This window comes from Mesoplodon bidens, assembly GCF_964165515.1.
Source record: "Mesoplodon bidens genome assembly, chromosome: 19".
Taxonomy (NCBI): domain Eukaryota; kingdom Metazoa; phylum Chordata; class Mammalia; order Artiodactyla; family Ziphiidae; genus Mesoplodon; species Mesoplodon bidens.
The window spans coordinates 34,138,361-34,162,913 of NC_138179.1; the positions used below are offsets into that span (position 1 = coordinate 34,138,361).

A 24,553-nucleotide genomic window follows, 5' to 3' on the forward strand; every position below is an offset into this window, starting at 1 on the left:
AACGAGTCCCTGATAAACACTGATTGTGCATCTCTTTCATGGTGGGTACTTGGATGAGGATGCAAGCTTTGTTGAGAAGCCTCTCACCTACCACTTTCTACAGTGGGTGGGTGACAGGCCAGCAGCATTACTGAGATGAACTAGAGGAGCCCTGAGGTTGCAGAGGCACTGCATTTCCCCATGGTCTGCACATGGCATGCGGGGGACTGGGAGTCCCCTTATGTCCTACAGGACATAAGTACATCATTGGACTGGCAGAGGCCTGGGGTGTGCATACAAGGCTGCCATGGGCTGACACACCTACACCAGGGAATCTGGCTAAGTGACACATTCTAGTGGTGGTATCAGCATATACCTCACTACTCCCCCTACTCAACTGAAAAAGAAGGTAAGCTAGCTGCACCTCATTGGACATTAGTCCAGGAACAGAAGAGCATCATACAGCCCATGGACCTGAGGGCACCATCTTCCCTGCTACCACAAGGACGTAGAGAGCTGCCGTATTTGCACATTGGGACTAAATCTGAATTCCTGAGTATTCGCCTAAAGAGACTGAATCATCCAAATGAGCCTGTTTCTTTTGTTTTTTGTTTGTTTTTTGTTTTGCGGTACGCAGGCCTCTCACTGTTGTGGCCTCTTCCGTTGCGGAGCACAGGCTCTGGACTCGCAGGCTCAGCGGCCATGGCTCACGGGCCTAGCCGCTCCGCGGCATGTGGGATCTTCCCAGACCGGGGCATGAACCCGTGTCCCCTGCATTGGCAGGCGGACTCTCAACCACTGCGCCACCAGGGAGGCCCCCTTCTTACTTATTGATTTATTTCTCTCAGTGGTTTCACACCTCAACTGCTTATTGCAATAACCTGCCCGATGACGATAACACAAACTTTCCCGTCTTCCTCCCCTCCCCCGTCTCATGTCCCCTTTCCCCACTGATGCTTCTAGGCATCAATTACCAAACAGATTAGCTGCACTAAACTCCACATCTCAAGTTCAGCTTTTTAAAAAACCCAACCCCAAAGCAAGATCCAAACCCATTAAGCAATGAAAACTGTAAAAATAACGTGAACACTTTCCCAAATTTCATTCCATTGTAATCATATTTAAATTACCTGGAAATTTATTTGTCCTTTCCACAGGCAAAGTATACACAAGCTTTTCTTTGTTTTCTGTTTTCAGTTTGGCATCAGGGATGTGATGATTAATGAGGGATGTTACTTTTTCTGGATCACATGTTTCATTTCTATACAAACTAATACATAAAAGGAAAGACAATTCATTTGTATTTTCTCTACTGCTACCACAAAAATAGAGTTTTTGTTGGATTTCTGGCCTTTGTGTATTACTTCACTCGACTTTAGGGAACAAACAAAACGAGTAAATAATAACAATAATAATAATAAAGTCATCGGTTTGAAAAATATTAGGGTCTATATAGAGAAGGTATATCAGCTCAAAACAACTATAAACACACAAATAAATATGGAAAGTAATTAAAACTATATATCAAGTATGAAGATAAACAGAGGGAGTTGAGAATATTAGGCAGAAGAGATTTCTCAGGGAAAATAATTATTACACCAGACTGTGTAGATATCAGAAAATTAGTGTCTAATCGGGAAATCTGCCCTTCATGCATGCTTTGTGTGGCCATCAAGGTTTTTTCATAAAATTCTTTTAGCCTGGACACATTTTCTTTTTCTTTTTCTTTTCTTTTTTTTTTTTTTTTTTGTGGTACGCGGGCATCTCACTGTTGTGGCCTCTCCCGTTGCGGAGCACAGGCTCCGGACGCGCAGGCTCAGCGGCCATGGCTCACGGGCCCAGCCGCTCTGTGGCATGTGGGATCTTCCCGGACCGGGGCACGAACCCATGTCCCCTGCATCAGCAGGCAGACTCAACCACTGCGCCACCAGGGAAGCCCCTCTTTTTCTTTTTTCAAATTTTATTTATTTTTATTTTTGGCTGTGTTGGATCTTCATTGCTGTGCACGGGCTTTCTCTAGTTGCAGCAAGTGGGGGCTACTCTTCGTTGTGGTGTGCAAGCTTCTCATTGCACTGGCTTCTCTTGTTGCGGAGCACGGGCTCTAGGCGCGCGGGCTTCAGTAGTTGAGGCACACGGGCTCAGTAGTTGTGGCTTGTGGGGTCTAGAGCACAGGCTCAGTAGTTGTGGCACATGGACTTAGTTGCTCTGCGGCATGTGGGATCTTCCCGGACCAGGGCTCGAACTCGTGTCCCCTGCATTGGCAGGCGGATTCTTAGCCACTGCACTGCCAGGGAAGCCCCTGGACACACTTTCTTGTTAGGCACAGTCCTCTTCACACTTTGCCACCAGATTTACTTCCTGTTGATAGTAGCTTCTGAAGGTATTTGACTTTGTGCCCTCTGAAAGGATGAAAATCTACTGCAGGATTGCATGGATCAGCTGAGGCGATGGAGGGTGGGGAGAAGGTTGAGGTGTAGGTGGCATGGGGCGGCTACCTGGAAAGTGGTCCATGAAGCAGCCCTGCTGCCATTAGCCAGCCCGGGCTTCTCTTTTTGAAATCTGGCCGATCCCTAGAGTTAGTGAAGGTGCAGGAACAGCACTGGGAAACACAGATCAATCCAGCTGAGCAGAGATGAAGCAGAAGGCCAGTTCTCTCTCAGAATGCTCTACCTTTATGATACACCAGTATTGAAGATACAGCCATGTATCCCATCTGTCCCTGAAGGCTTTACCTTAAGTGATATCCAAGACCCCATCTTCTCTTCAAAAAGACAGAGGAGCCGGCACACTTCACTCTCCCGCTGGACAGGATCACTTTTCTATCTGAGTAGAAAGAAGTGAGAGAGAAAAGATGAGAGGAGTCATTTCTTCCCTCTCTAGAAAATATGGAGGAGGCGCCAGAGTTCAGATTTCCAAAGGAGACGTGTCCTATGGGGACATAACTCCATCTAATGGGCATTCAAACATTTAAAACATGCATTAAAATGGATGCATTTAAAATGAGCTTATGCGAGACTTCCCCGGTTTTCCAGTGGTTAAGACTCCATGCTTCCACTGCAGGGGGCATGGGTTCAACCCTTATTTGGGGAACTAAGATCCCACATGCCACGTGGTGTGGCCAAAAAATTTAAAAAAAATTTTTTTTAAATGAGCTTATGCATCTCAGTCCACTTCCGTGCCCTCCAATACTTGAAAAAAAAACCACATCATAAATTCCATGGGCATATTTTCTACTCTGGATGCTAAAGGACGAGTGGATATTTTTCAACCAAATATACATGAAAGAAGATTGGGATGTTGAAATTAATCAAAAGCTGATGTGAAAAAAAATCAGTTTTTTATTAGCACTCACAGTCCAACATATGTCCTGCTGGTGAGGAATTCTACAGTGGGACTAGATGCCTGTCACCCCCCAGATTCCTATGCAGTATAGACACACCAAGGTAACAAGAGCAGGGGTCTTGCCCTGGGAATAAATACTTCACAAATTCTTCATTGTCATACTGAGATAAAACCAACAATTACCAGCCAGGATGTCAGCTTCATCCATGAAGTTGGTACTCAAGAGGATCACACGGTCTGCTTTGTGCTCCTTGAGGAAGCTCCACACTCGATGTCTTGAGAAGGGATCTAATCCCACAGTTGGCTCATCTAATAGCAAAACCTACAGACAATGAAGATACATAAACTGTGCCTCTCTTCCATGTTAATTGTTTCCACACTAGAGCATGGGAAACAATCAAAACCAAGCAAAATAAAAACTATCCAAGCATGTATATCCAATATACTTACACTCATGGTTAAACATAGTAGGTTCTCTCCTGATATATTATAATGAAAACTCTACTACTTTTAGTGGTAAAAGAAGAGCTTCACTTCTTTGACATTAGTCTTAGCAATATTTTTTGGATATGTCTCCTCAGGCAAGGGAAACAAAAGCAAAAATAAACAAATGGGACTACATCAAACAAAAAAGCTTTTGCAGAGGGAAGGAGACTATCAACAAAACCAAAGGCTGCCTACTGAATGGGAGAAGATATTTGCAAATGATATGACCGATGAGTTAATATCCAAAATAAACAAAGAACTCACACGACTCAACTCAAAAAAAAAATCTGATTACAAAATGGTCAAGGAATCTGAATAGACATTTTTAAAAGAAATGGCCAACAGACACATGAACAGATACTCAACATCACTAATCATCAGGGAAATGCACATCAAAACCACAATGAGGCTTCCCTGGTGGCGCAGTGGTTGGGAGTCTGCCTGCCGATGCACGGGACAGGGGTTCGTGCCCCGGTCTGGGAGGATCCCACATGCTGTGGAACGGCTGGGCCCGTGAGCCATGGCCGCTGAGCCTGCACGTCCAGAGGCTGTGCTCCACAACGGGAGAGGCCACAACAGTGAGAGGCCCGCGTACCGCAAAAACAAAACAAAACAAAACAAAAAACCACTATGAGATATCACCTCACACTTGTCAGAATGGCTCTTATCCAAAAGACAACAAATAGCAAGTGTCAGTGAGGATGTGGAGAAAAGTGAGCCCTCGTGCACTGTTGGTGGGAATGTAAATTGGTGCAGCCACTATGGAGAACAGTGTGGAGGATCCTCAAAAACTTAAATTAAAAATAGAACCACCACACAATCCAGCAATTTTACTTCTGGATATTTTTCCAAAAAAAACCCCGAAACACTAATTCAAAAAGATGCATGCACCCCTATGATCATAGCAGCACTATTTACAATAGCCAGGACATGGAAGCCACCTAAGTGTCCATCAATAGACGAATGGATAAAGAAGATGTGGTGTATATATACAATAGACTGTCACTCAGCCATTAAAAAGAATGAACTCTTGCCATTTGTGACAACAGGGATAGACCTAGAGGGTATTATGCTAAGTGAAATAAGACAGAGAAAGACAAATACTATATGATCTCATTTACATGTGGAATCTAAAAAAGAAAACAAGCAAACAAACGGAACAAAATGGAAACAGACTCAGATACAGAGAACAAACCAGTGGTTGCCAGAAGGGAGGGGGTGGGAGGATGAGAGAAATAGGTGAGGGAGATTAAGAGGGACAAACCTCCAGTTACAAAATAAATGAGTCACGGGGATGAAATGTACAGCTTGGGGAATGTAGTCAATAATATTGTAATTACTTTGTACAATGACAGACAGTAACTAGATTTATCATGGTGATCTTTTGTAATGCACAAAAATATTGAATCAGTATGTTGTGCACCTAGAACACACGTAGCGTTGTAGGTCAATTGGATTTCAATTATAATAATAATAATAATAAATGGGCATGTAATTTCATCACCTGTGTATACAACAAAATGTTTTTATCACACCACACACACACACACACACACACACACACACGAAGAAGAGCTGGACTTTTTCCTGATACTCAGTCTGCATTCTTCCATATGTATAATCGCACTTACTTGAGGGTCTCCTAAAATGGCAATCCCAATGGTCAGCTTTCTTTTCTGACCTTCACTTAGATGTGCAGCAATATTATTCTGAATGTTCTGTATGTCCAACTCCAATAAAATTCTTTGTACCTAGACCAGAGAGATACAAAGCTCATAATCCAAGATGATGCATATTATGCAATTTTAACCATCTGTTAAAGTAGTATGTACATTTTAAAGGACCTCATTGCCTAAATTTTATTCAAAACAGGGCAGTAAATCACTGATTTAACTTGGCAAATGGTTGGCAGTTCAGTGAACCCCGAGCACACCCATCTACCTCTTGTTCCACTTCCTGTGGCGGAATCCCTTTTATTTTAGCAAACAGCCTGAGGTTTTCCTTCACAGTGAGTGTGTCAAACTGAACATTGAATTGAGGACAAACACCAGTTATCTTTTGGATTTCCTCCAAGTCTTGCATTTCAGAGAGATTTTTATTATAGATGGTAACTGATCCTAAGAATGGAAGTTAAAAATAATTTAACATTGGCAAGATAACATGATTTATTAATGTCTGGAGATCTTATTCAGGAATATATTGGCATATATTCAGAAATATCTAAAATAATGACTTTATAATTTATTAACAACTACTAATTAGTCTTAACATAAATAGATGCTCAGAATAGTGTATATTTCCCTGGAGTATCACACAGCAATGGAATAAAGATAATGATTTTCACGAAAATTTGGGAAATACAAAATATATATAAAACCTTACAGTTCTGATAAACAGCTCCAGATAAACAAATATTATTTCCTCTTAAGCAGTTAAATTTAACCTTAAAGTGAGAAAGGCATACATATGACCTCATTCTATTATCAGACATCTTGCCTTTGGGAAATATCTTTTTGCCCACCTTCTGTTGGAACAGACAATCCATTAAGGATGTTTAGCAGCAAAGATTTGCCAGCTCCACTGTGGCCCAGAATTGCTGTGATTTGACCTTCATATATGTCAAAGAACAAGCCTGTTTTTAGAATAAAATATTAACATTATAAACGAGAGGGCAATAGACAGGGCTGTTTCTAAAAACAGAACAAGACAATTTATTTTAATTGTATATTCTGAAGCATTTCAATAGTTTAAAATATATAATATTCGATATTTTCCTGATTGCTAAAAAAACATGCTTACTGTAGAATATTTGAGAAATAAATACAATCACTTTAGAAGATAAAATCAAGGATAATTCCAAATATTAACATTGTAATAAACTTACATCCTTGCATTTGCATATATGAATATGTAAATATATTTATAAACTTTGATCATACTCTATTTTTCCCTAGCCTGCCTTTTCAAATATTAAATCATAAACATTTTCCATGGCATTAATTACCTTCTAAAATATATTCACCAAAAATTTATATGTCTCCCTGAGCCCATTTTTCTATTCTTTTGTTATAAATGTTTTGCATTGGCAAATAGAAAAATCATTTAGCTAAGAATCCTTTGAGGTATTATTTTTTGTTCATTTGTCTTACCACCAAGTGAAAAATCAAACTTTGTTACGGAAAGTTGTTGAACAGAGTAAGATGAAATTCTTAAGAATCTTATAATACATTATATCTAAATGATCAATCCTTTCAATTAAATTAAGTGACCTACTTTCTAATGTTATTGAAATTAATGACTGGGCTGAAATTTCAGTTCATTTATTTTCTATCTGGATGATCTTGGATAAATGAAATTCTATAAGGTTTGGTTTACTCAGCTATTAAATGTGCTAGTAAAAATAATTGTAAGTAAAGGGAAAATTCTTCCTGTTGTAATCCAATCCATTAAAACCCTCGTTTACAATTGGACTAAAAGATTCTAAAGATCATTGGAAGAATAAACTCAAATAATTAAGAAAATTTAAAGAACAGTATGAAATCAGTCTTGGCTACAAGATATTAAAATATATTGGAAAACCATGATAATTAAAATATTAGTAACAGTCATAGCAGTGGAGCAAATATAATAATTAAAATAATATATTACTGGTCCAGGATACACTGACCAATAGAACAAGAATAGAAACCTAAAAGGAGCCAAAGTAAAGATAAGAAATAAAGATTAATGAAACAACCTTTCAAATTCATCAAAAAGATGAGTTAATTAATAAACAATATTGGGACAACTAAACAAGTTACATTAACAACTTTTACATTTATTGTTTTTAAATGGGAAACAAAAATGTTTTCAAGGATAAGAGAAAAGTGACACTAGCTATCTTGGAAATGACAAGTACTAACTGAAAAAAGAAATATAAGCCTCAGTTTCCTCATACACAAAGTGGGAGAGACATTATGGATCTCATAGGATTAAAGGGTAAAAAGGAAAAAAAAGCCCATGTATGTCATTTAGTATAGTTCCCAGCATACACTAAGCACTCAATAAACGTTAAACGTTTGTTGCTATTCTTACTGTTGTTGTTCATTACTGCTTATGGGAGTATGAATTTTTATAACCTTGGAAGGAAATAACTTGATATATGAACCAAGAATCTTAAGAATATGGCCCCATTTGAATAATTCTGCTTCTAGAAATTTTTATTCAGCAAATAATTAATGATCTTTACAAAGATTGAGCAAGAAGGTAGATTATAGCGTTTTTTATGAGAGTGAAAAAATTGGAAACAAACGGTATTTCCTATACCAGCGTGTTAGTTAACTAAATCATGGGGTCCATACAATGGAGTGCTATTTAGCCCTGTTTAGCTAACAGGCTGCAGACAAGGGACTCAAAGGCACATTTTCAAGAATGTTCCAAGTGGCCACAGGCACCAGCTTCACGGGGTGAGGGGGCAGCTCCCGTCCTTACTTTCCAAAGAGTAACTCCAGCTGGTTGTTTCACATGTTTTCACATCTACCGATGCTCAATGATTTTAAAGTTTTTAAGGTTCCGCTACTTTTAAAAATATAAGAAATCCTGCAGAAGTTGAAACTATTTAGACAAACTAATGAGGGCAAAAGTAGTTCATAACACGCTCTGGAAACTGAAATGATATATTTAAAAATATTTAACGTATCTTTGGCTAAAATTAAAAAAATGAAACCACAGAGCTAGATGGTATTTGATAAGAATAAACTTAAATTTAAAATGTCAGAAAGAAATACATATGGGAGTCTTTCCACTTATCCATCTTAAATACATAATATAAGGAGACATTTTTAAAAGATGCAGAAGGGAATATGAATAATAATAAAATTTTATCAACTAGGAAAAAACCCCCAAAACCAACTTGCTTACACAAGTACATTAAATTCTCAAAGGAAAGACGTAATCTCAAAGGAATAAGTAAAATTGAGTTAAGGGATCTGCACTTGTTAGAAAATAATTGCAATGTAAGCAAAATGGACCAAAGAACTCTCAACCTTTGAGAGGGTCTATGGCTCTTCCTTTTTTAAATTTTAAGGTTTCTGTCTTTTCTAAAAATACTTTACATTCCTCCTAAAAATCATTATTCATAAGAGCAAGCAGTCCTCTATGAAATATAACCACTAACTCTGATGCTTGCTTAAAATGTTGTTAAATAAAAAAACTACATTTGTGAGAATACTCAGTTTCAAATATGTTGGTTCACAAGAAATTATAAACTATGTTTGCCATAGGGTATTGACTTGTGAAATTTAATTCATGGTCAAAGGTGTTACACGTCTTTGTGTTAATCTCACCAGTACACGTAAACTATGTAAATTCCCTGGCTAGTATAAAAAAAAAGTATCCATTTTAAGTCTAGACGTTTTTTCCTCATAGTGCAAATACAATAAAATATTGCTTATAGCAAATTCTTCTTTAAAAATGAAGAGGCATTTTTCACTGTATGATTCCATTTTTGTAGATTAATAGATCCATGAAACATCTGGAAGGATTTTACATCCAGTTCTTAATCATGGTTAATTTCCAGGTGGTGGAGTTAGGTTGTTTGTATTTTCTTCTGTTTTGCTTATCCATATCCTCTAATTTTTCACATTGAATTTTCTCCATTTTTTTGTAATAAAGAAGTCAATGAAATGTTTTTCTTTACCTTTCAATACTTCCACTTTTCCAGTTTTTTCTTTATATTCTTTTTTAACATTTCTGATTCTGAAATAACAAAATGGGCACTTACTTAGCCAACAGGAAAGTAAGAATAGTACAGCTCGTGAACACCCCGAGTGAGAGAGATGCAGCCAACTTTACATGAAATAAGGGATGACATATAACAGTCTACTTAGAAAGACCAAGACTCATTTCTAATTAAACACTTCCCCTGAGGGAGAAAAAAGAGTCCCTCTAGAAAGTTACAATTAAATTACTAGTGTTTCACTTGGAAAAGTAGAATGCTCTGTAATTACTCTCACTTTCTTCCCCGAGTTTTAGAACATTTGGTGTTTCTTCCCCTGTGCAAGAGCACTCATTTATCTGCACTCTTTAAACATCATCTCCCAACCCCTTCAATCTTGGTCATTAATCAGACCCTCTGTCACCTGCACTTTCCACAGTTTCCTCCCTGAGAGCTTCTCTTTGGCTTCAAACTCTGCTTTAGATAGAATCAAATCTCCCCCCTCCCCTTAAGACAATTTTTCAAGCTAAAATGTAAACTTGCCATCTCCCCTCCCTCACATGTCACTTCCTCCTTGGTCACGCTGGCTTCTGACCCCACTCCCCTGGTTGCTTCAGTAGGAAGCAACCTCTTCCTACTGAAAACATTCGTGTCCTCCTAATGGCCAAATGCAACAAATACTTTTCCATCCTTACTTATTGGAGTAGGGGTCGCTATTGAGGTCTCCTAATTTTCCTTGTTGAACGTGTCTACTTTCAAGGTAACGTTCAACTTTAATTTTTTTCTTCCTATTTTTCTAAAAGTTCCTTCTCTGTTTCCTTGTAGAGTACTCTTCTTTCACCAGACATCACCTTGCTGTTCCACAGGGTTCTCTGTGTATATTATGGGTCTTCTCCTTCTAGACTCTGTCAATGGGCTATTTCATTGGTTCTCACAGTTTCAACACCAACCTAAAACTGACACCATCCTTTTCCCTGGGCTTTAGGCTCACACATCTAAAGGTTTGCTGGATTGCTTCATCCAAACACACACACACACACACACACACACACACACACACACCTCTAAATCAATGATTACCAAAGTTGAATGCACATTGGAATTTCAAAAGAAACTGATACAGGATGAAGCAGGAACCAGGCTCAGACAGATTAGAGATGTCACAACCATATAAGATCATATACGATGCATATTCGAGGTCAAAGGGAAACAGAGTTTAGTCACCCTCTTTTCTGAGCCTGAATCAGAATAAAGGTAAGGACATTTATTCAACCAGGATGCAGGCGATGGGCAGGGTTACAGCAAAGAGTCTGGAGATTTAAAAGAAAAAGGCTTCAAAACTGCTAAATCTGACAGGGTATTTTATTTCCGCCTTTCTTTGTGTAGTGGGACGCTGTTGAAGTGAGGCTTTAATATTTTATTTTAAATAATAAACTTCTATCTGGGAGCGGCTGGCTGTTTTTGGATTTCAGAGATGATGGTAGCCATTTATGTTTGGAGCAGACATCCTGCCTATGTTCTGGGAATGTTGCATGTATGGTGTAGTTACAGAAATGGACAGACGTGCAAACAAATGCCCCCAGAGAAGGACTGGGAGGGGGTTGTGGGTGAGAGGGAGCAAGTTGTGAATGAAAAATAGATATTTTTTTTTTACAGAATGAAGATCTTGATTCTGGTTAGAACTCTGCAAGCTTTCCTCCACACTTCCAGATACACAGAGCTGAAGGGCTACTCAGGAGAGAGGAAGAAGTCCTTAGTATATAAAGCAGGGATGCCTTTGAAAAAGGGAATCAGTATCTCAGTATCTTCTATATCCGTGCAAAATCAAATTCACATGTTGGGATAGATTGCAGTAGACTTGACACTTGTCTAGCAGAGAGGAAGGGCAATGATTTTCCTAAGAAAAGGTGAAGAAAGAAGCAGTAAGACTTGTGGATTGGGAAGGTCGATTGCAGGCCGTCTTGCAGCCCCAGAACCTGCCTCGGTAGTGACTGAAGATGCAGCATTTGTCACGGAAGAGCTACCCTGTGGGGTCCCGAAGCCGGCTTTGCTGCTTTGGTGTGGATCTGGGGTGTGGAGCCGCATGACGGAGCCAAAAGCTTGAATGGACAGGCTTTGGATCAGATGACTTTCCCTTCCTGGCCAGAGGACTTTCCCTTCCTGGCCCAGACTGCCATGTTAGCAAAGAACCCAGCAAAGAGACAGGATGTCTAGAATCAACAGCACATAGATTGGTCAGGGTTGCGGGCTAAGGGTGAGGACATTTCACTTTTCTCTCCTTCACAGAAGTCGAAGAACAAGCATTTTTTGATCTATGTAAACTAACCTTAGGGCTCTCTTAGGAGACTGAATCTGAAAGTTATTATCATTTGAATAGTAATATAATTTTATACTTAGTGTTCTCTACTGGTAGAGAGGGACTGATGACAATGTATCTGGGGAGACTGTCCCTCACTTGGCTTTTCTCTTTCGGATGGATGCTTTCTATCAAGCCTGGATTGGGAGGGGCTGTAGCCCCTCAGAACACTTAACAAACAATAGGGTCAGGATTAGAAGGACGAAGCTTAGGTACACATAGGTTCAACCATGCTCTTAGAAATGCTTCACTTCCCAGCTATAGCTCCCTGTTTTTCATCTTCCTTTGCCTCCAGACATCTCCTCAGTAGCTAGAGCTTGCGAGTATAGACTCTGGAGCCTGACTGGATTCCAAGCTCAGGTCCTCTGTTACGAGTGTGTGACACTGGGCAAGAGTCAACCTCTCAGCACTTCACTTCTCTCATTCGTGAAATGTGCAAAATAGAAGTGCCTGCCTAAAAGCTTTCTGTGAGAATTAAATGCGTGTCCAGTACATAGTAAGCACTGTGTGAATATTTGCTAACTAAATGCTTAATGTTTAAAACTCTCTCATTCTTTACCTTCAATGCACATTAGGAAAATCTACGGGGCTCTTTAAAATCCACAGATACTTGGGTTCAAGCCCACTGTCCCTGAATTAGAATCCCTGGAGGTAGGGTCTGAGAGCAGAGATATGTGAAAAGCTCCTCATATAAGTCTGTTACAAACAACCCGATAAAGTAGATGTTACTCTTGTTTCATAAAGGATACAGAGACTCAGAGAAACTAACCATTTCTACAAGATTCCACATCAAATGAGAGGGGAGCGTGGTATTAAGATCTAAGAAATGTTGATTCCAAATTTCTTACTTCTTCCATTAGACCATATAAGCCAGACAAAACTATGAAGGAAGGGATTCAGAGAAAGAAAAGAGCAGCAATAAAACAGAGGTGGGGGACAAGAGACAGAAACAGGGAGGAGACAAGATGGAGGGTGATGCGGTAATAGGGAACTATGTTCAATATCCTGGGATAAACCAAAACGGAAAGGAATGTGAAAAAGAAGGTATGTATATGTAGAAGTGAATCACTTTGCTGTACAGCAGAAATGAACACATTGTAAATTAACTAGATTTCAATAAAATTTTTGAAAAATTCATTCACCTTGCACCCGTATATTAGTATATGTGTGATTACCTGATGGCTTCTTTTCCTTGGAATTCTGGAGCTACTCGTTCAAAATAATCATCAGAGGGGAACTCAGGATCTACTTCTTTTTCAATGACCTTACTATCAGTCCTTTGGTGTTGGAAACAAGATGATGACTTCAGGAAAAATAATGGAGAGTAACGGTGCTCATTTCCATCTAATTAATCAAGAGGCAATAAAATGTTTGCTCAGTAACATGAAAACAATGAGCAAGGAAGCCTTATTCAGAACAGTATAGAATGTCTTGGATGTTTAAGCATCATAAAGAAATTCTTTACTTTCTAACTTCCTTTTATTGAGAAGAAATCTTGAGAGTGAAGAAAATGATGAAAATTAAAATTATTACAAAAGTTAAACAATATAATAGAACTTTTGATGAAGTATAAATCAAAGGTTTGAATAAAATGTGTTCTAAAAGGTGTTTAGAATAATGATTAAATTAAATATTGGCCGGGAAAAGCCTTAATATGGCACATAAAAATAATTTTAAATATGTTTGTGAACTTAAGAAATCACTTGACCCAATAATATGATTGAACATAATACTGAAATCTATACGGTTTATGAATAAAAAGTACATGGAGAAATTAATTTGTTCAGGATGAATATATGGTCATGCTCTAGATTTTAAAAAATGAAATAGTATTTATTATTAAGGTTCTTCAGATATTAACCAGAAGTGATAAAAAAAAACAGAAATACATACAAATAAATACATAGGAATGTATACGACAAACTTAAATATAGTCAAAGTGGAAGGAACATAAAAAATATGATATATAAATAAGATTTTGCAAGGAAAAAGCATTCTGATTCTAGTATGCGTGCAGGAATTCTAGGCTTATGTGAAATTTTTAGTTGTTTTCAAGATAAAGAAAATCTAACTGGGTAATATACTTCTGTAAATATGAGCAATATATGGAAAGTTTAAAGAATAATGATGAAATCATCCTCTGTAATTTTCATTTGTTATCTCCTTAAATGATGCACAAATGGCCCTCCCATAAACAGAGGGGAGTGAGGAAAACGCTGATTATTTCCCACCTTAGGTCCTGTCCAGCTGCGCTTAGTTTACAATCTACCCTTCTTCTTGTAAGAGGAAAAAATACTTACTAGGAAGCAATTTCACCGTACAATGGCCCTACGCTAACCACAACCATCTTCAGAACTAAGTTATTTCCACTCGTCCTGATACAAATCGTAAATATCATTCTTTGAAAACACTCTCAGGGATCCTTGAAAAGAGTAACATTATTTAACACTACATAATTATAATATGCATTAAAATTATCACTACTGTATACCACTATATTACATTCAGAAGAATAATTATTTTTATATAACAGTTCCTTCAGACCATTAAAACTAAGAAGTAGAAAGAAAGAACTCATTCAGCCTGTGATGGGAAATACTTGTCATTCTTCATTTCTTAAAATATATTATATAACCTTAACAAAAACATCTTCAATGTGCTCAGTATCTGAGGATGTCAGAGAAAAACCCATTATTACTTACAGGGTAAGATTTTGTCAAAGTATAATGCCAACACCAAGTACAAAACAGCATCAAAAGCCAATATGGAAAAAGTTGCTATCATTATATATGAGTCCCCTGAAGTGTCAGGAAAAACTACACCATTCATATTATAATCCAGGTGGATAATCTAAGATTCAAACAAAATAATAATAAATATTTAAATTAAGTAAAAATTATTCAATGTAGCAGCAAGAATTATCATTTTATTAAGTAGCTTTTTCAACAAGCCCTCATAACGAAGCTATTAGTGAAACTATTTCTATTTTACAGTAATCAAAGGAATATCAGAAGGAAATACCAATTGTTAAAAATACAGTGTTTTAGTAACAGGAACTTTATTTATAGTACCTTTGTTTTATTCATAAAGTCATCACAGTATTGCAAACTATCTACCCCATGCAACAAAGAAATATAAATTTTAAAAAGAATATGAAGAATTCTTTGAAGGTTATTAGGATGATGATAAGAGAACGATCTCTTTTTCTAGTTATTACTATAAATAAAGATTTGTATTTATAATTTTGCCACGTAATAATAGCTACCATGTTCTAGGCGCTGTTCTAAGTGCTTTTTATATTATCCCATTTAATCTTCATTATAATCGTATAAGATAGGACTTATTATTTCTCATCTGCATTTTACATATGATGAAACTGAGGCACAGAGAAGTTGGTTAGCTTAGTCAGATGAGGTCAAAATTACATAGTGAAGGCTTCCCTGGTGGCGCAGTGGTTGAGGGTCCCCGCGGAGCAGCTGAGCCCGTGAACCGTGGCTGCTGGGCCTGCGCATCTGGAGCCTGTGCTCCACAACGGGAGAGGCCGCAGCAGTGAGAGAGGCCCACGTACCGCAAAAAAAAAAAAAAAAAAAAACCACATAGTGAAGAGTGATAAGGCTGGACTCAGAATACAGGAAGTCCAGCTCCCAAGCCCAGTTCCTCACCCTAGATACTCTACAACTTCTCGTTTATGTTAAGTTCCTCACCCTAGATACTCTACAACTTCTCAGTTTATGTTAAGACTGTTAACATTTCATGACAAAGTTGAGTTTATTCTAGGAATGCAAGGCTGGATCAACATTTGAAGATCAATCAATGTAATTCAAAATAAAACAGACTGAAGCAGAAATAATGTAATTAATAACTGCAGAAAAAGCAACTGATAAAATTCAGTGTCCAATTATAATAAAGTCTCTTTACAAACTAAGACGATAAAAGGTCTTCTTTTATCTGGTGAATTCAATGTAGGAAGACCAACACCAAAAAACATGCTTAGGGCTTCCCTGGTGGCACAGTCGTTGAGAGTCCGCCTGCCGATGCAGGGGACACGGGTTCGTGACCCGGTCCGGGAAGATCCCACATGCCACAGAGCGGCTGGGCCCATGAGCCATGGCTGCTGAGCCTGCGCGTCCGGAGCCTGTGCTCCACAACGGGAGAGGCCACAGCAGTGAGAGGCCCTCGTAAAGGAAAAAAAAAAAAAAAAAAAAAAAAAACCATGCTTAATTGTGAAAGTTGAAATCTTTTTTCCCCCTGCATTTCTATTCAATGTTGTATATACTAAAGGTGCAGTAAGGCAAGAAAAATAAATAAATGTCATAAGGACAAAATAAACCATCATTATTTGTAGACATCATGATTATACATAAGGAAATCCCAAGATAAAACCCAGAAAAATACTAGATTTAACAAAAGAACTACATCATAAAGCAGAAACTAACACACCATTGTAAAGCAATTATACTCCAATAAAGATGTTAAAAAAAAAGAATATAGCAATGATAGTGGACACAACGCCAATGTACAGAAATCAATTGCATATCTCTACATTAGCAACAAACATTTAAAAGTAAGAATTTAAACATAGACACTATCTATAATGGCATCAGAAGTATCAAAAAACAACCTTTGGAATAAATCAAACAAAAATGTGCAAGAATCTATACAGAAAACTGAAATAGTTACTAAGGAGAAATGAATGTGAAGATAAAATGTGTTCATGACCAAAAACAAGTGTCAGTTTCCTCAAAGTGACTGAAAAATTCAACTGCACCAAAATCTCAACAGCTTTGAGCATATCTACTGTGTGTATGTGTATGTATATATATATATACATATATATATATATATATATATAACTTAAGTTAATGCTAAAATTTTCATCATTTCTAAGAACCTAGTATAGAAGACACGCTCTTGAAAAAGAAAATAAGATTTTCTTTTAAAAAGAAAAGAAAGTAAAATTGTTACCACCAGATATCAAGACATATTATAAAGCAAAACAATTGAGACAATGTGGTATCAGTGCAAGGATAGACGGATGGGTCAGGACATGATTGGTTCAGTTGTGACAAAGGAAATACTGCAGTTCATGCAACTTCATCAATAATCAGGAAAATGCAAATTAACACCACAATGATATATCATTACTTATCTGCCAGAATGGCTAAAATTTGAAAGACTAACAATACCAAATGTTGGTGAAGATTTGGAGCAAATGAAACTCTGAAACACTGTTGGTGCAAAAGTAAAGAACTGCAATCACTTTGGAAAAATATTTGATAGTAACTATGAAGATTAAGAGATTCATACTCTAGCACTAGATATACATACGCTGTTCAACTCCCAAACATATACCAAACAGAATTGAATACCCATATTTACTAGGAAATATGTGTAAGAATTTATTGGTAAGTTACTAATAACAGTCAGAAGCTGGAAAATATTTTTGTCCATCAAAAGAAAATAGTATATTCACACAATACTATAAAAACCATACTACAGCTACACTCAAATTGTATATGACATGTAAAAACATAATGTTGAGTGAAAAAAAGCCAGATCTTCAAAAATCACTTTGTACAATATCACCTATATAAAGTTAAAAATAGGCAAAACTAAAAAATTGTATTTAGGAACACATACTTAGATGATAATGAAAAGCAAGGTGGTGATTATCATAAACCTTTTACCATTTAGGAGGAAGGAGCGTTTAGAAATGCTTCTGGGGTTTTGTCCACATTCTATTTCTTGATCTAGTTCATGTGTACTTTGATTCACTTAAATTATTTATTAAACTGTAAATTTATGTCTTGAAAGCTTTTCATATTTGAGGTTTCAAAAAGAGGTTTATACAACAATTCTTAACAAACTAGCAGAATGCTTTCATTATGTGATAAGAGAAGAAAGGTAAATATTTGCATATAGGAAAAAACACTAGAAGAAAGTACTTCAAAGTGAAAATATGTCTGAGAAAGGAAAATCTGGAAGAATTATCTGGAAAAACTTTTTCTTCAAGTTTCCTTGTGAGATGACAATTTTTCTGCAATGTAATAATAACATTTTCAAATTTAGCTTTAGAGTAGAATTGTTTAGAATAAAAGTTCTTAATCTGAAAGTGTTGATTATGAAGATCATGAAGGGTCTAGTTCTTTTGAAAATTCAATAATAAACCAATTAACAATGATCTCACCTGGTTAATTCCAGCAGTGAAGGCAAAGGGGCTACAAATACTGAAAATCCATTCCAAAGGTGACGGAAGTTGTCTATAAAATGCAGTGAATCCCACACCCCCCCAAAAGAGAGTGAGGACAAATACAACCAAACTGGTGAGGATAGTTTTCTTTAACAGCACAGTCATCAGGAATGCCAAAGCTATCTGAAAGAGAGGAAGACATTACATAGACTGACAGTCATTGGTAGCACCTTAAAATAAGGATCTTCATATCATAACATAAATATTTATCACAGAGACAGTGATGAACAATATTAAGGTATAATTATGCTCAGTCCTTCTCTCAACCTCTTTGTAAAGAGAATCCTTATTTGCCCTACTCAAATGCTGGGTTTTTGTTGCCAAGGAAAGAGTGAGGAAAGCTGCAGGAAGAGCTGAGGAAAGGTTAGAAATACAGACTTGGAAAGATGGACAGAAACTAAATTAATATATTAACAAAGAGCGTCTACATACGCTCTGCAGAAAACACCCTGGAGGGTGGGAGAAATTAGAGGCTCTTATCCAGAGAAGGAAGAGGGGGTTACATAGGAAGTCAGAGCAGGGTGAAGAGGGCAAAGAGGTGTGAAAAACTACCACATGATGGGGAACCACTGGGAAAAAAGATGGGTCCAGCTGTTAAGAGCATCCTTATTAATCATCTAGAAAAGTCCTAGATAGTTTTATAGTCAAAATAATTTTTAGATGCATAATTTCATTAATTCAGACCTTGATGCAAAAAATAGGTCCAGTTTTATTTAGGTTATATCATTTTCTCATACTCATAAAGACTTTCTCAAGCAAACACACACACACACACACACACACGCACACACATGAAAGAAGCTGCTATAGTTGCCTTCTGAGACATTAATTTTTGCTACATATAACTAAGACCTAAAGCAGAGAAAATGGTAATAAATGTATGAACTTACCAAAGATAAGCCATATAAGAAAAAGAGGGTAAATATAACCATGAAGCCCGTCATGACTATAATTTGGGTAGATATTATGATAATTGTAATGATTATAGAAGTAATGAAGATGAAACCAGCATAGATTAAACCCCAGGAGAGCCTAAATAAAGACAAATATTATTTCAGTTGTTTTAACTTTATTATGAAATATTTAAAACATACCAAAATATCTAAAGAATAATACAATGATTACCATTGTAACTGCCACCTAGATTAATAACTAAAATATGACTAATATTACAATGGCTGTGCTGGTGCCATGGCTAGGTATCAGCTCTGTATTCAAGTATTATATAAATAATATGAACATGCATAAACAGTATCATCTTATCTGTATTCTCTTGCAACTTGCCCTTATCCACAACACATACAATATTATACACTGCAGTATAACATTTCATTGTATAAATATATCTCAATGTTCTCCTGCCCATGGACATTTAGGTTGTTTCCAATTTTTATTTCTAATGCAATGTTGCTAAAAATATTCTTGTATTTGCCTTTTTGGGGAAAGTGCACAAAAAATTTCTTTAAGGTGAAATTGCTGAAATAAAGGAGATTAGCATTTTTGTACCTTCAGCTTTATTATATATTACCAGAGTGTTCTAATTATAAAATTGGAAGGAAACTTAACAGCTTCTGATCAATCAGGTAACCATGGATGTACTGGGGGCAGATGATAACTTGACCATTCTTGACGATCTCAGCCAGCAGCACCTCCAACCTCCCTAGCGGCAGAAAATTGAAATTTTATAACTGTACTAAGCTCATTCCAGTCTTGCTATTCCCATTCATGACTGCTTTATTTAAACCAATATAGCTTATGGCACACCCTTAAGGGTTCACACTGTTTTGCTTTAAATGTGCTAGTGTTCACATTTTTATGAAGTGGTTATTAGAAATAGCAGTGAATCTAAGAGGCCTACAGGGTGTTTTAGTCCAAGCTTCTCATTTTACAGATGAGTAAACTGCAGTTCATATTCCTAGTTAATGGGCATACTCAAGGTCAACAACGTAAATCAAAAACAACGCTAAGATAGCAGCTGTAGGCTTTCGTTCAGCCCAGAGCTCTTTCTTCTACATAAAATTGCCTAATAATAATTCAACTGCTGGAAAAAACAGCAAAAGTATTAAACCAGGAACTTGCATTAATATGTTCCAATAGAACATGTTTAATTATTGCTTATTTGAATTCTTTTTAAAATTTCATGTCATTACAATGACTCAGACTGTGTTAGAACATCAGCGTTCTTGGAAAAGCACGCCACAGTCTGCAGAATTCACTTCCTGAGTAAAGAAGGGAACTGCCATAAGTAGGAATTGAAAAACCATAGGGTAAGGGAACTACTAATGAAAGAAGTTAAAACATTATCTAGAAAAAGGAACTTATTGCAGGGAGTTGAGGGGATGTTAATAAATCTATGAAAATCTTCAGGATAAAACAATTTCAGACATCACATTTATTGGATAAATATTGACTACATTTCACATTTATGGCATTAGTAAAAAACAAAACAAAACAAAACCGGGGGTGGTGTGCTGTAAAACTTATTTCCAGTAGACACTCTGTACTTAATAAAAACGTTTCAGAATTTTTTTCCTTCTTAGTTTTAAGGAATATATTCATTTTGCTAAATTTTAGGTTACATGCATATTAAGAAGCATTTATCCTGAGAATGAATCCACATCTAAATAACCAGTACTTTCTGATTTTAATCTAGAGTTGGCTTGTGCTTACCTGTTCTAAGGTGGCTGCAGGGATGCTGCCCCCAGGACAAGTCCTGGGCTGAAAGATGGTCATTTTCCCACAGTTCCTCTCTCTCTTTCCCTCCTAACAAACTCCATCCATTCCTTTGTATTTCCCAAGCTTCCACCGCAAAAACACTCCTCTCCTCTCTTTTTTTATTTCAAGACCCAGTTTCCTCTTTTCCTATTTCACAGTTCAGTTATATTAGAATTAAAACTCTCTCTGTTAATAAAATATACTTCATAGAAAATTTTAAATTTCCTAGACCTTAATTTTATTTCAGGGAACATGTATCTTGCAAGGGATTGTTCAATAAATAGTCCCTCATCCATTCCAGATAGTACCACAACCATAAAGAGTATTTTCTTGATATGGGGAGTATACAAGAAATATCTCCCAGGATTCAACATTGGAAAAATGTTAGGTTTCTTTTAGGGTAAAGCAAACAGATTATTTTTCTTTTTTTCTTTGCCTAGCCAGTATGAATTTTGTGACTGATGGTATTGCAGAATTCTCTGCCTTGGCCTCTTAGAAGCTTAGAACTTGTATGATTTGCATATTTATCTGTTAATATTACCTATTTATTATTTTGCTGAATCTTTGTTTCTACTCATCAATTATTTATTTTTATTATAATACAAATACATGCATAGATACATACATACATGATAAATATGTTGAAATATATATTTTAAAATCATTTTAAATCGTTCGTAAAATGGAGCAAGATATGATATAAATATATCAATATATGAAGCAAATGCTCTTATTAAGTGCTTCTTATATGCCAGCCTATGTACTGGGCACCTTTATAGGTTATCTCAACTCCAACATATGGTATTTAGTTGCTCCAAAAAATATACCCCAAGTTACCCAATCTCAGAACAGAAGTTAGCCATTATAGGATCATACTTTCTTCAACAAGAGGAAGTGTAGAGAAATCAAGTGATAACTATGGGTAGACCAAGCAGGAGAGTTGACATTAGGGCACCTGGGCACATGAAAATATGCTCCATTACACTAATTATTAGAGAAATGCAAATGAAAATTACAGTGCGGTATCACCTCACACCAGTCAGAATGGCCATCACCAAACAATCTACAAACAATAAATGCTGGAGAGGGTGTGGAGAAAAGGGAACCCTCTTACACTGTTGGTGGGAATGTAAATTGATACAGCCACTATGGAGAACAGTATGGAGGTTCCTTAAAAAACTAAAAATAGAGTTGCCATATGATCCTGCAATCCCACTCCTGGGCATATATCCAGAGAAAATCATAATTCAAAATGATACATGCACCCCAATGTTCACAGCAGCACTAGTTACAATAGCCAGGTCATGGAAGCAACCTAAATGTCCATTGACAGAGGAATGGATTAAGAAGATGTGGTACATATGTACAATGGAATATTACTCAGCCATAAAAAGAATGAAATAATGCCATTTGCAGCAACATGGATGGGCCTAGAGATTGTCATACTGAGTGAAGTAAGTCAGACAGAGAAAGACAAATATCATATGATATCACTTACATGTGGAATCTAGAAAAATTGTACAAATGAACTTATTTACAAAACAGAAATAAAGTCACAGACGTAGAAAACAAACTTATGGTTACCAGAGGGAAAAACGGGGGGGTGGGGGGGGGATAACCTGTGAGACTGGGATTGACATATCCACACTACTATATATAAAATAGGTAACTAATAAGGACCTACTGTAGAGCACAGGGAACTCTACTCAGTACTCTGTAATGACCTGTATAGGAAAAGAATCTAAAAAAGAGTGGATACGTGTATCTGTATAACTGATTCACTTTGCTGCACACCTGAAACTAACACAGCACTGTAAATCCACTACACTCCAATAAAAATTTTTAAAAAAATTAGGGCTCCTGGGTTTGAGTCCCTGCACACACCATCCATTTGACAATGGGCAGCTCTTTTTCATTCTCTGTGATCTTACTGGTACCTCTATCATAGCATTGGCTTAACATGCTTAGGGCACAGAAAAAGTGCCCGGCAAATTATAATCGCGATCTTGCAAAGCAAAACTTAACAAAGACTAAACTGAAAAGTCGGAACAACGCCAACAGCAAAGTAGGCAATGTATCGGGTTGAAATCATGGTGTTCTGAAACAGTAACACATTTTCACTGCTTCCGAACTTCTCTGTTTACTCATTTGCACTACTGGAGTCAGTCACTCACCAGAATGCTGAATCTTGCAGACCCATCATTTTCATCAAATCCTTATACTTTTTTCTCTCTTTTGTAACATTGAGTGATAAAAAATATATAAATGGGGAGAAGTAAAGCAAGCAGTAAAAAATAAACATCTCATTTTGAAGGTTCTCTTTAAAAATAAAGGGTAATGTCTTCATATTTATAGCAGTAACTGACATCAACTCCTCCGTCACATAGTGATTTGTCGTGATCTAAAGAAGGGTTCAAATGAACAAAATCGTTACTTAAAGTATAGGAACTGGTGAAATCTGAATAAGCTATGGGGATTGTACCAATGTACATTTCCTGGTTTTAATACTGTTCTGTGGTTATGCAAGATGTTACTTTCCGGAGAAACTAGATGAACGGCACATGGGCCTCCCTGTACATCGTTGTTGAAATTTCCTGCCATTCTATAACTAATTGAAAATTTAAGGTTAAAATAGAAAGTAATGTGCTCCTTTGCCTAAAATTCAATTTCGCCATTTGGATGCCTGCTTCATTATATAAACACATGAAAACGTGAGTAGACACCATCTTTGATCAAAACCTTGATGCCTCTGGAATAACTTCACATTAGTTACTAGAACTCTTCTTACTTGTATAATAGCAGCATTGATGGCAGTTTGTAAAGTCACGAATCCTCTACTCCAGTATTTAGCCAATGAACAGGAAAACTCATGATCTGTACCCCGACAATGAGCTATAAGCACAAAGAAAAAAGCAGGACCAACATTATGCGATGAAGGCAATTGGAAAATAAGAAACAAGAATCCAAGAAAGAACGATCTAGAGGAGACTTCACCACATAGATAAAAGGAGCAAGTGAAGTCTCTAATATGGCAATTTGATAAATGGAAAACATGGTATGCACAGAAAGTCTTAGAAAATGAAAAGAAGATGAAAGCAAATGCTCTGCTTGAACCATCCTGGACTCCTTGCTGCGCCTCAGAACGCCAAACACACAGTAGTACTAGAACTTCTTTTGTGTTCAACTGCTCTCCCTCCAGACAGATCCATCGCTCACTCCTTCCCTCCATCCTGATCTCTTTTCAAAAGTTAACTCATCACAGAGGTCTTTCCTGGCCACCACAATTTTAAAAAATCTCAATTCGGGTCTAAGCCACCATCAGCCCACTAGTATGTTTCACCGTATTCTCTGCAATCCGTTCTCTGGGCTAAATCCAGAGCACTCCCTTAGGCTTGGAAATCTAATCATGTCTCTGCCCTGATTAAAGTACCTCGATGGCTCTCCATTGCCTTAGGTTTTCAAGACGGCACAGGGTCTAGCCCTTGAGTAACTTCGGCCTCCTTCTCTCATCCCATTCCTTTTTGTGTGTTCTGTCCAGCTATGCAGGACTGCTGCTCTCCCATACCAACTAACAGGTGCTCTCTCCCACCCCTGGGCCCCCGCAGCCTCCTCTTCTATCTGGAATGCAATGTCCTCCACACCCCACACATGCCATTTCCTCTGGTGTTCCTGTAACCATCAATTCTCCAGGCAGAACTTCTCTAGTCGCACAGCTTCTTAGGAACCCCTG

The 24,553-nt window shown here is 37.2% G+C and overlaps 1 protein-coding gene across 8 annotated transcripts in view; it reads right to left on the reverse strand.

The window, feature by feature from the left end:
- The window catches only part of LOC308607970 (ATP-binding cassette sub-family A member 6-like), a 60,631-nt gene that overhangs the window by 31,182 nt on the left and 4,896 nt on the right, over nt 1–24,553 (reverse strand). For all 8 annotated transcript variants that reach the window (XR_014014068.1, XM_081220474.1, XM_081220473.1 and 5 more), the window contains 13 exons: nt 23,612–23,715; nt 22,998–23,224; nt 18,999–19,140; nt 18,046–18,231; nt 14,561–14,708; nt 13,034–13,202; nt 9,485–9,543; nt 6,329–6,439; nt 5,749–5,924; nt 5,439–5,558; nt 3,505–3,643; nt 2,712–2,802; nt 1,110–1,249 (listed from right to left, as the gene is read on the reverse strand). Coding sequence is in view for 7 of the 8 variants with exons in the window: in XM_081220474.1 (XP_081076600.1) it covers nt 1,110–1,249; nt 2,712–2,802; nt 3,505–3,643; nt 5,439–5,558; nt 5,749–5,924; nt 6,329–6,439; nt 9,485–9,543; nt 13,034–13,202; nt 14,561–14,708; nt 18,046–18,231; nt 18,999–19,140; nt 22,998–23,224; nt 23,612–23,715 (1,812 nt within the window). In the remaining variant the exon portion in view is untranslated. The remainder of the gene's footprint in view (nt 1–1,109; nt 1,250–2,711; nt 2,803–3,504; nt 3,644–5,438; nt 5,559–5,748; nt 5,925–6,328; nt 6,440–9,484; nt 9,544–13,033; nt 13,203–14,560; nt 14,709–18,045; nt 18,232–18,998; nt 19,141–22,997; nt 23,225–23,611; nt 23,716–24,553) is intronic.